This window comes from Indicator indicator (assembly GCF_027791375.1).
Source record: "Indicator indicator isolate 239-I01 chromosome Z unlocalized genomic scaffold, UM_Iind_1.1 iindZ_random_scaffold_50, whole genome shotgun sequence".
NCBI lineage: Eukaryota > Metazoa > Chordata > Aves > Piciformes > Indicatoridae > Indicator > Indicator indicator.
The window spans coordinates 325,993-338,197 of NW_026539140.1; the positions used below are offsets into that span (position 1 = coordinate 325,993).

Genomic DNA, 12,205 nt, shown 5'->3' on the forward strand with positions numbered 1-12,205 from the left:
GTTTTGGACAACAGTGGTGCCAGGACTGAAACTATTGTTATTTCAATAAATCCTCCTGAAAACATTTTGGATACAACGATACATTTTAGAAAATCGGAATACATATTGTCACCCTCACTGTAAATAAGATTTTCCTCACGTTGACATGAAACCTTCTGTGTTCAAGTTTGAACCCATTATTCCCTATCCTATCACTGCGAACCACAAAAAAGAGCCTGGTCCTCTCCACGTGACACCCACCCCTCAGATATTTATACACATTTATGAGATCCCCTCTCAGTCTTCTCTTCTCAAGATTGAAGAGCCCCAGGGATCTCAGTCTTTCTTCACAGGGGAGATGCTCAAGTCCCCTAATCATCCTTGTGGCTCTCCATTGGATTCTCTCCAGCAGGTCTCTGTCTCTCTTGAACTGTCCTGGCTGACCAGCGGACTGTTCACATCTCTCCAGTTCTACTCCCTTGTTTCTAGAGACTGAGGTTCCTGAAGGCTTGTCTTAGGAGTGAAGACAGAGGCAAAGAAGGCATTCAGCCACTCTGTCATCTCTGCATCATCAGTTACCATATCTCCCATCTCATTCAGCAGTGGACCCACCTTTTGCCTGTACTTTCTTTTATCGTTGATATATTTGAAAAAAAATCTTCTTGTTCTCTTTCATCTTGCGGTGAAGTCACTCTATGCCAACAATTATGCCCCCAAACACCAACAAACTTGTCCCAGCATGTTTTGGCAAGTCCCCCTTTTCTATCCTCCTTTCAGGAGAGGAGGACAAAGGCCCAGGTGCCAACCTGTCTCCTTAAAGGGCAAACAACTACATGCACCCATCACATGGCATGCTCATGCTCTTTCCATCTAAGGGCATAATTCTAGCTTCACCCTTTCTATAGGTTAAAGCAGGTTGTTGACAAGTGTGCCCATTGGCCAGATCCAGCCTCGAGAAATCTATAAGTATTACCCCTCTTGTTTACCAACTTGCTCTCTCCTTTTGCTTTCTCTTGCTTTGCTCGAGCTATGTAAGCTCACAACTTCTAAGTCTTCTCACTCCCATATGCAAGCATACCAGAGGCTTCTGCAACATGGATGAAAAGCCAGGTACCCGAGCTGCTCAAGGGACCAGCAAAGGAGATCCCTTCACTGATACTACAAAACCCAGTCAAGAGGACTGCAACCCCGAGGGTAAGCTTTGGCCCAGAATGGGAGGGACTAGCCCAAGCCTGGCAGTCCAGCCATAAGGTGCTAACCAAGCAGCAACACATCTTATGTGACCTCCACTGTTTGCGGGAGATAAGAGGAGCCGACCACAATTGCCGCTCCGTAACCATGTGCTGTCAGGGTAAAGTAACTTGGGATTTCCTGAGAGAAAGAGAGAGAGAAAGATATCCTCTCTGTTGAGCTCAAACCAAGGACTGCATCATAACCTTAAATGGGAAGCAGTCATGGAGATCGGCATAGTCAGCTCACTTCAAGCCGAGGGGGAAGTGCTGCTTCACCGCACCCCTTCCCTGAAGCCTGTTTCTGGGATTGGAGATGGCCAACCCCACCCACTGGGAACCATCACCTTGACCACAAGGGCCAACGTTGAAGGACCCGGCCCCGCCGTGCAGGACCACTTCCCTGGACTGGCCCTGCTGTGTCGACTCTGTTCAGGGAGCTGCACCGATCCTGCCAGCCCCTGGTCTCCACAGTTGCACCATGGGACCACCCTGCCAAGGGAAACTGCCCACTGGACCCCTTCCTTCCAGAGCCCTATCCACTGGGTATTTCTAAGTAGAATCTTGAAGGGGGAAAGTTGGACCTTTTAAAGTCCAGGGTTGAAATTTTACTTATCATCTTGCTTCTTTGTTTGTTGATATTAAACTCGAACATGTCATTATCATCATGTCTAACATCATGTATACTTGGGTTGTTAAAGTTTAGTAGAAATTTCTCATACTGTAAAATAAATTACCATAATGGAAAGTTCCAGATTAAGGAAACTAGAAATTAAACTAGTTAAAAGGATTAATATATATAGCTTCAAATAAGTAAAATAAACTATCAGTTACAATATGAGATTCTTTTTAGGTAAAATACAGGTGATGATATCTAGAATACCAAAAACTGGGGAGAAGTAATAGCAGTACAACTATTAAAGGTAATTTTTAAAGATGCAACAGTTATCACTATGTGAATGAAACCTTAAATTTACCTTACCACATATACCTCTTGAAGTTTAAAAGAAAATAAGAGGAGATAATTGTTCCCAACAGGGTAGAGGTTCAACTCACCTAACTTCATAACATCTACATACAATAGACAATGGAGCATTTTATAGACGAGGGAGGACTAAGGTAGTTGTACATGATTCATGTGGTGGTTTAAGGTACAGGTACATTTAAGAAGATCACAAAGTCCTCCAAAGAGACAGATATTCCTAAGAGACAGACCTGGCCATCTCAAGATATTGTAACGTTATTACTCTATTCTGATATTTCCAGTATTACCTTATTTAAGGCAATGCCTGGCTGATATCTCTCTCTTCTCTCCTCTCCTTCTCAGGAAGAGCTTGTATGCCTCTTTATCTCATGGTTTTTGTGGGGGGACATCTCTGGCTGGTAGGGGGAATTTTGAGCTGCGTCGCAAGGCCTTGTAGGCCTGAGAAGGTGGGAGGTGCAGTTATGGTCTGTTCTTGGCCCTGCTGAGTCTGGTAGGGGTAGAAGATTCCAGAAGATTCTGGTAGACCCAGCCTAATTTATGAATGTGTTCATCCTACCTGAATGCCTTCTCTATGTGTATTTGTAAGCAGAATTTCCATTTAAACTTCCAATCTAGATGTGCAGCCTTTTTGTTTCTACTCCCCAAAAGGAGTAGAATATCTTTCTGTCCTCTGGTCTAGAGTAGCTCCTGGGTCTAAACCAGGACAGACATCTGTGATGGTTTAGCACAAGGGCTAGCCTGCCTGCTTCCCCATCACAGAAGTGAGGGTAGGAGTAACACACCCAAATTAAGGTTGAGATAAAGAGGCAGGAGTTTAATATAAGATATCATAAGCACAATGCATAATTACCTTAGATAATAATCTAATTAATCTGATAATACAATGCATGATTACCTTATCTTAGCCTATTTGCAGAAGAGCAACAGTGTAAAACAGAAAACCAAAACCGGTGCTACCTGACTCCCACCTGCTACACCACTATACCTTCAGAAAAGAGGCAGCACCCAAGAACTTGGAACACAGAAGCAGAAACTAGAAAAGGTTGCTGCAATCTGAACTTCAAGCCCCATAATACTTTGGTCCAGTTAGCACTTTCATTTTTTTAAGCTGGCATGACTTCAGCATGGTGTGAATGACAGCAGCAGGTTAAACTAAATCCATGACAACATCTAAGATCAAAAGAAAGTTAGAAAACACTACACTTTCCAGGTTTTTATAACGAGATTATTTGCAAATATCTAGACACTCCTCTTTGCATCTCAGTTGTTATAAAAAAATTACCTTCACAGAATCATAGACTCCCAAATCCACAGAATTTTAGGAGTTGGGTGGGACCTCCAAAGTCCAAGCCCCCTCCCTAGAGTAGGTTCCACAGGAATGCAAGCAGGTGGGTTTTGAATGTCTGAAGTGAAGACAACTTCAAAATCTCTCTGGGAAGCCTGTTCCAGCGTTCTGCCATGCTCACAGTGAAAAAAGTTTTTACTTATGTTTACATGGAGCCTCCTATGCTCCAAGTTGCACCCATTGCACCCATGTGGATTAGAAATTTATTTATTTCTCTGTGTTATGAAAACACAATCTGAAGCAGAAGATTGTAGCAAATTCAAAAAGAAGAATAATTACACAAGTAAGCCTCTGCATAATCTCATTATACTCTAGATGGGGTTTTGCAATAATAGTGCCAAGAACATTTTGAATTAAAAATCAACAAAATTAAAGTGCATAAAATGAAATAAATTTTAACATAATGTTTAACTGTGTCAAGAAACAGTTGAAGCCTAAAACTTAGTAAAATTTTAAAATTAATCAGTTCTTTGACTAGACAGAAGGAGAGAAGTAACTTGACAGGATAAGATTATATAGACCACAAACACCAATATTCTTTTTGTGCAAGATACTAATCATTGGAGACCAGGGAAGGATGAAGCTCCAGTCTAGACCTGTATCATTCAATTTTCCATGTGGATTTTAAAATTCATCTGCCTGATATTGCACATAGTTTACTCTCAATAAAATTCATGTGAATGTAAACATAACAATGATTATTAATTATTGGCAACAAAGCTAATAGAAGATAAATGAATTAAAATATCATAAACTAATCTTTGAATTAGATGATTAAATATTATATATTGCTTAGTTTCATTTACTTTAAAATAAATTGGGATTTTTTTGGTTATGATTTTCATTTTCTTGTGTTGCTGTGATTACTTTTACAATCACATCAAATCTTCCAGCAAAATGAAACAAAACAAAACAAAGTATTTACTGGGTTTTTTTCCCCCCTTAATTAAACATTCAAGTGTAACACAACAGGATCAATGCTTGGGGGAATCTCCTGTAGATAGCAAGAGAAAAGAGATCTTGCAGTACGTTTTTACCCTTCAGACTACCTTCTTGAGATTTTATGAAGCAATGGTTTGGATTTTGATGGTTTTTTTCTTTTTACAACCTTTTATTTTGTCAAAATCTAGTTTGTCAAAATATAAATTAACTTGTGGTTCTTTATATTCCACTGCTTTGCTTATATTTTAATCTATGTATAGCACAAGTATTTAAAGTCTTCTGCAGAAACTTAATTCTCATTATTGAAAGAACATACCCAAATGTTTTCTTCTTGACGATACTGCTTCCAGTTTCGGCCACTGTCACTAAACATCAGAAGGTAGCTTGTTACCCAGTCAGAGCTCCCGTAACCACCTTGAGTAGCAATAGCAGTAATCTCAGTTCTTTCACCAAGATCAATCTGAAGCCATTGATATTTGTTGGACACAAGTGGAGACCAGCCACCAGCACCTTAAAAAGAATGAAAAAAGTTCAAAATATATTCCCAAAAGAAGCAAGATCACACAGAACTTTCTATCTAAATATGAACTAACCTGATCTAGTGAAAAATGTCCTCATCCAAGGCAGGGGTTTGAAACTAGCTGATATTTAGAGGTACTTTCTAATCCAAAGTGTTCTATGGTACTAATTCACATATAGTCACACCAAAACTGTCTTAATACTGTTTAACAATTATTAGAAAAATTATACAGATTGCTTGATATATGTAGCCAATTCTAACTATTAAAAGTTGTTGTGAATTTATTCACTCCCTTTTCCTTCTCTCAGATTTTTGTAATGAAATGTAAAGAATTTTGTAATGAAATGTAAAGAATTGAATAGTAATTCATAACCAATTAGACTCTTCAAGTCAAAAATTCAGATTTTTTCAAATACACCTTGTTTTCCTTTTATATTGTCTAAAAGGTCTCCTGAGGTCCTGGTCAACCTGAATGATTCTGCCTGATTCTGTTCTTTGTGGCCTGGGTATGCAGATTCATGTATGAACTAATAAAGTGCTGCTAGATGATAAATTACCTTGACTCTTACAATGATCAGCAAAGCAATATGACAGTGTGAAGCATACTCATGCAGTTTAAATGAGGAGCTAGAGTAGTTCACAAAGACAAAGCTTAATTCAAACCATGTAGCTATACATAAAACTATAGTTTTAGCTAATTAGAAAGACACATTGACATGAATAAAGACATATAAGGAATTCATTTTTCCCTTGTCTTCCTTAGTTTGCCTTTAACTATTCTGAACAAGTTACTACCTTGTCTGTAAAGCTGGATGGAAAAGCCCAAGAGTTGGTTGCAAAAACTCTAATATGGAAAAAGGTTGATTAATGAAAATAATTCACAAAATTTGCAAGTATTCAGACATGGTTAGCATCTATTTTATCAGAGAAAGGGATGACAAATAGATGATAAAAGATCCATTTTGTAAGCATAGATTTGTATCTAATTCAGAGAACATAAGAAGCATGTTGAAAATCTCTTAAGGCATACAGACACGGAACCATAACAGATATACTAAGTTCTCACAACTATTAATGAACACCACATTTGGTGGAAATAGACAATGACAATCCAATCTTATGTAAGCTTCAAGACTTGTACCATTTCTTAAATAAAACATCACATATGGCTTAATTCTGTTCTGGATTATGAGCCAGGTTCTTAACATTGTCTTCCTTACGAAAATAAAGAAAATTTTTTAAAAAGAACTGTTGCTCAGGGATTTTAAACTGTTATTTAAAACTAAAAGGTTGAGAAATCACAGAACTGTTCATAAACCACAAAAAGTGAGGTAAGTGGAAAGAGCTGAGAGAAATACATAAAGTTCCTTGTATGAATCAGTTTCTTTGTCCACATATGCTGACGTCCAGCAGAGAGCTATAAGGATGATTGTGGGACGTGAAAATGTCTCCTACGAAGAAAGACTGAGGGAACTCAGCCTGTTTGGACTTTAGAAGAGAAGGCTGAGAGGGGATCTTATCAACATCTATAAATATCTGAGGAGTGGGTGTCAAAATGAAGATGATAGTCTCTTCTCAGTCATGCCCAATGCTAAGAAAAGGAAAACCAGGTATAAGCTAGAATACAGGCAAATCCACCTCAATATAAGAACACTTCTTTATAGTGAGGGTGATGGAACGCTGGAAGAGGCTGCCCAGGGTGGTTGTAGAATCTCCTTCTCTGGAGACTTTCCAGTCCTACTTGGATGCATTCCTGTGTGGCCTGCCCTAGGTGAGAGGTTGGACTCCAGGATCTTTGAAGATCCCTTCCAAACCCTAGTGTTCTGTGATTCTGTGACATTTATGAACTAATTAAAACACAACAGATTTAAATCTATGACTGCAATTAAAGACTACAGAATTATTTTTAAAACATTTTTTTATATTTTTATCTAAATCAAGATTTAGAACATCATGTAAACATGCTGAGTTATTTTTCTTTAAGTCCTTTTTATTAATTTCTTCATAAACGGAGACATTAAATACAGGATGTATCTGTAGTATTATTTATATATCAATTTTCTGTGTTTTTTTATGAACCTCTTTGTCATGGGAACTGTAGTTGAATGGGGCTTTAATTTTTGCTTAATCAAAATTTGTAGTATAATTACTTAACAAACTAGTTTAAAAACAACTACGGATAGTCTCAGCAGTGACTTATAGGGAAGCATCACATTCCACTTGTGTGCTTTTCCAATAATTTAGAGTTAAAAAAAAAATGAAAATATTAAAATAATTCTGAAGGAATTCACATGTAACTCAAAATAAAGTCCAGTTTGCACATCAGTTTGAGAGAATGGGAGAGAATTACTAGTTTCTGAAAACAGTATGTGTTCTGACACAGACTATTATCTTCCTTAAGTGATTACTGAACTGACTACATCTAACAGAAGAAAGACAGTCAGATCTCTGAAAATTAAGACAGAGAAAAAGAAGTCTTTGCAAAGAAAAAAGCATTTGAATAAGATAGCTATTTAGTGAAAACAAGTAAATGTAGAAGTTGTAGTCTGAACTTAAAAGAGTCAAATGTAACTACACATATTGTCACATCAGTCTGTTTCCATTGAGAAACCATGTGTAGAGGGGGTGGTTAGTAATTTACATTAAATTTCCTACTTGCCGTATTTTAGTTCCCAAATTCACAGGTCCCTAAGATCAACAAAGAATTCAGCCTACGGTGACTAATGAAGGGCACAAATCCTGCTGCCACTTCACAACAGAATTACTTTATTGCCTGAAATAGATGAATTATGTAGTATTTCTTATCTTGCACATTAACCCACTTAACCAATAGAATCGATCCCAGTACACAAGTTAAACACAGTCCCCTGTAAAAGGGCTAAAAATAGTTCCCTATAAAAGTACTAACAATAGTTCCCTATAAAAGTACTAACAGTAGTTCCCTATAAAATCAAGTCCGAGCACATCAGTAGGTCTGGTTTTGCAGGATGTTTCTTTTGGCACTCATCCAATGTTTTTGCTTTGTTTTGTTCCTCATAAACAAGCTCAGAGCATGTAGTTCTTCACTTAGGCAAGACTTTGCAATCTCATGCCTTCTCCATTAATCTTAGATGTTTTTGTTGTTTGCAGAACAACAGCTGCCATAGCCTGTATTGTCTCAAATAACTGAAGCTGGAACTGTTGTAAGAGGGTGTCACAAGTTAAACTAAAATGTTGTTGTTATTATTCAAAAACATCTTGTATCATTCCAGCTTCAAAATGAAAGTGCTGGATGAAGCAAGGTATGTAGGGCTTGAAGTTAAGATTGTAACACAAGAGTCTTCCTTTTCTGGTTTGGCTGTTGGGTTCCAGGTTTTCGGTGTTGGCTCTTTTCTGTGGGGCATAAGCAGGAGGGTTTCAGTGGTTTAGCTCACTTGTTTCTGCTTGCCCCTGCATTCTGCTCTGCTTTTTCTGCAAATAGGATAAGGTAAATCACATAGTGTCACCTCAATCCACTCCATTACTACCACTGAGGTCACTGCCAGTAATAGATGCCCTGGGCCTGAGTCTGGAGAAGGATTATGAACTAGTAGCAGATCACTTGAAGCGCACAACAATGGAATTCAAGCCAGTCCTCAAGGGCTTGCTCAGTAGGATACCATGGTATAAAGACCCTGAGAGAAAAGGGCTCCAAGAAAAACCTGGTTAGTAGTCAGGTATTCGAGGATCCCCTCCTTCAAGTCCAGGAGAAATGTATCCTGACAAAGGGGAAGGTGGGCAAGAGTACCAGGACAAATGCAGGAATGAACACTGCTAGATACTATTAGTTGCAAAAAGAAAGCTGTCAGAGGGTGGAAATATGAACAGGTAACCTGGAAGGAATACACAAAAGTTGCCCAAGCAGCCACAGATTCGGTAAGGAAAGTCAAGTCCCTGATAGAATTACATGTATCTAGGGACATCAAGGGGAACAAAACTTTTATAAATATGTGAGTGACAAAAGGATGAAGAGGGAAAACGTAAGCCCTCTCTGGAATGAAATGGGGGATGTGGCCACAGAGGATATGGAGAAACCTGAGGTACTAAACAACTTTTTTGTCTCAGTCTTCAATAGTAAGGGCTCTAAACACACCATCCATGTTGTGGAAAGTGAGGACAGGAACTGGAGAACGAAGATTCATGTGTGGATAAGCAGGGGGCCGCAGGTGACATTAACCTTAACAAAGTGGATCTCTGCCCTTGAATCAGGAATGCAAACAACTCCAGGGAAGACCTGTGAAAAACAAGGGAAGAAGCAAGGTAACTTCCCAGCCTACCAGAAGGAGGAGAGAGGCACATGGACAGCAAGCCTAAACAAATCACTTAAGTGCAAAGGGTGCATGGACACAGAAAGAATAAGTAAGCCATGATGTGTGTTAATAAAGTTGCTGATGTTTGAGCATGTCTTAGTGTCAGTCATTTTTTCTCCATCACTGACAAATGGTGACCCCGAGATGGTACGAGAAAGAGAGCCACCATCAAATGATGACCTCTGTGAGGTAAGAGACCCGTGTACCAGAGAGCAGCCTATGGCAGAGCCCAGGTTAGAAGCATTGATTCGGCAGCCTTAAGAGCCAGATCAGTTTCCCTGCTGTCAAGTGGTAGTAGAGCCAAGGACAGAATATTATTCTGGTGGACCTTAGAGCTGAAGGAGTCTGATCCCAAGGACTCAAGACATCAAGAAGGTGAGCTGCTGTGTACCGGAAAAATGGGGACACAGATTTCAGCAGAGGAGAAGTCAATTCTGACATCAAAGCGGTGCAAGCTTAGTCAAATAGCTGAATGTGGTGATAATGTAGACTTGTAGAATAAAGCTGAACACATAGCAGCCAGTATAATCTTGCTTCAAATTGCTATAGCAAAAACACTAGCTCAACTAAATAAATTGGCATGTTGGGTTGCAAAACAAGTGTGGTGGGTTGGAAATCCCCCCAAATTAACTTTACCAGACTAGCTTAATTTGGAAGCAAATGGAGATATATTGACAAGCAAAACTACAGTCTACAATGGAATGCAATAAATATACAACAAATATACAGTATTTACAATATTTGCAGGTATTTACAATTAGTAAAACAGCACAGGCACCCCCCTGGCCAAAAGACCAGGGAAAGTTGCCCCCCTGCCTCCCCCTCCCTGAACCCCCCTGTACAAAGGGAAGAGAGAAAGAAGAAGGATAGGTTAATACCAAAACAAAGCAATGCAGCCAAGGTGATAGAACAAGAGGAAGGAAAGTTATAGATTGAATATTAGGGAAAAAATGGTCAGTCATTGGAATAGGTTGCCCAGGGAGGTGGTGGAGTCACCATCCCTGGAGGTGTTCAGGAAATGTGCAACACTCTGGGACATGGCTTTATGGCTTTATGGTAGTCTTAGGTTGACAACTGGACTCAGAGGCCTTAGAGGTCTTTTCCAAACAAAACACTTCTGTGATTCAATGACCTTTTAGTGGCTGTGCAGAGCAGTATGGCCCCAACAAGCAAATAAGAAAACTTTTCAAACACCCAGCCTGGAAGGTTAAACAAGGGTCTTTGCATACACAAGCTGGGCAGTCCAAGTTCATGTCATATACTGTATCTGTGGCACATAACCACACAAACTCAGATACCTTAACTTCATTTCCCAAATCTTCAGTTTGTGCACTAATGCTTCCAGGTACAGTGTCTTCCTATAGTGCTGTAGTATCCAAAGCCTTCTTAGAATATTTTTTTTTTGAAAGTTTGGTGACAATTTAAAAATTTTTACTTGAAATGCATTAGCCAACAGGAGTAGTCAGGCAGACTATGTTGAGAACATGATTTTTAAAGCCCATGGCAAAAACACATTTTCAGTTCATGGCTGTTGTCCTATCTTCAGAATTAAGTGATAGATCAAGCTGGAAAGATGTACAAAAAAGATCTGAAAAACTAAGTCTCAATTAGGATGGCACTACTTACTGCAAGCTGAGGGAGGTATTCTGCATTTAATACCACATTTTCCAGAACAAGTAGATAGACACATGTAGATAGACAACTAACTCCAGGGATGGTTGATTTGGGGAATTTAGGGAATTACAATAAAGATACCATCCTAGAAGCCCTCTGCTGACCAGTGTCACATAAGACCATAAAGATTAGCCAAGGAGCAGAGACAGCAAGATGTTTCCAACGGTCTGTACAAAGCCACATCCTGGCCTGCATCACTGTTCAGTTACACAGCTGTAACATATTTCCTGCAGCACCTCACTACTCTGATTCACACAATGCATTCTTTGGTCAAAGACTTTTCAGGAGTTCTCCTGCCCAATTGTCCAACAGCCAGCTGTCCTGCTAGCACCTGACTGCTACCTGAAGCATCAAGGACATGAAACGTTTGCCCAGTCCTCAGAAAACACTACTAAAGCAAGTTAACTCTTCACCCAGTACTCCATAGTTTTCTTTTAGTGGTTGTTTTTCTTGATTTTTTTGTGGGGTATTTTTTTGTTGTTTGTTTGGGTTTTGTTTGTTTTTTTACAGTGAACCCTATCCTTGCAGAAGGGTTAATATGTGCATAAAATTGTTGCGACTTTCATAATCTTTTTTGTTGTGTATATCTGGATGAGGTAATGCATAAAATTTAGGGTGTCATAGCATGAGTTTTAGTCTGCTGTTATTCATACCATCCTGACTAATGTCAGCTTCAAAATGAAAGTTCTTGCTGGAGCAAAGTATTATGGGGCTTTAAGTTCAGATCGTAGCACGGGAGGCTTCCTGTTCTGGCTTTCTGGTTTTGGGTTCTGGGTTTTGGATGTTGTCTCTCTTCTGCTGAGAAGGCAGCGGGACAGAGAGGTATGGGGGAGTAGCTCCCTGGCTTGGGCTATTAGCTTGTTTACTTCTGCTTGATGCTGCTTTCTATTATGCTTTTTTCTGCAAATAGGCTAATGTAATTATGCATTGTATTCTCATATATTCAATAAACTCTTATCTCACTCTCTTTGTATCAACGTGGAGTATGTTGTTTTTCCTCTCACTTGTGTGTTGAGGAAGTAGATAGGTTAACTTGTTGTTTCAATCCAGCCCATTCCACAGGGGCATAATTAATATGAAAAAGGATATTGCAGAAAGCCAGAATGACTTGTCAGATACTCCTGCTGTGTGAGGTGGCTGTTTCTGAGGAGAGTCCTCATAGGGATGCAAATACATTAATCAAAACTGTGCCAAAATATATTG

At 39.2% G+C, this 12,205-nt stretch overlaps 1 protein-coding gene across 1 annotated transcript in view; it reads right to left on the reverse strand.

The window, feature by feature from the left end:
* CNTNAP3 (contactin associated protein family member 3) overlaps positions 1–12,205 on the reverse strand; it is a 330,271-nt gene that overhangs the window by 210,446 nt on the left and 107,620 nt on the right. The window contains exon 3 of the mRNA XM_054398343.1: positions 4,797–4,990. Coding sequence (XP_054254318.1) covers positions 4,797–4,990 — 194 coding nt within the window. The remainder of the gene's footprint in view (positions 1–4,796; positions 4,991–12,205) is intronic.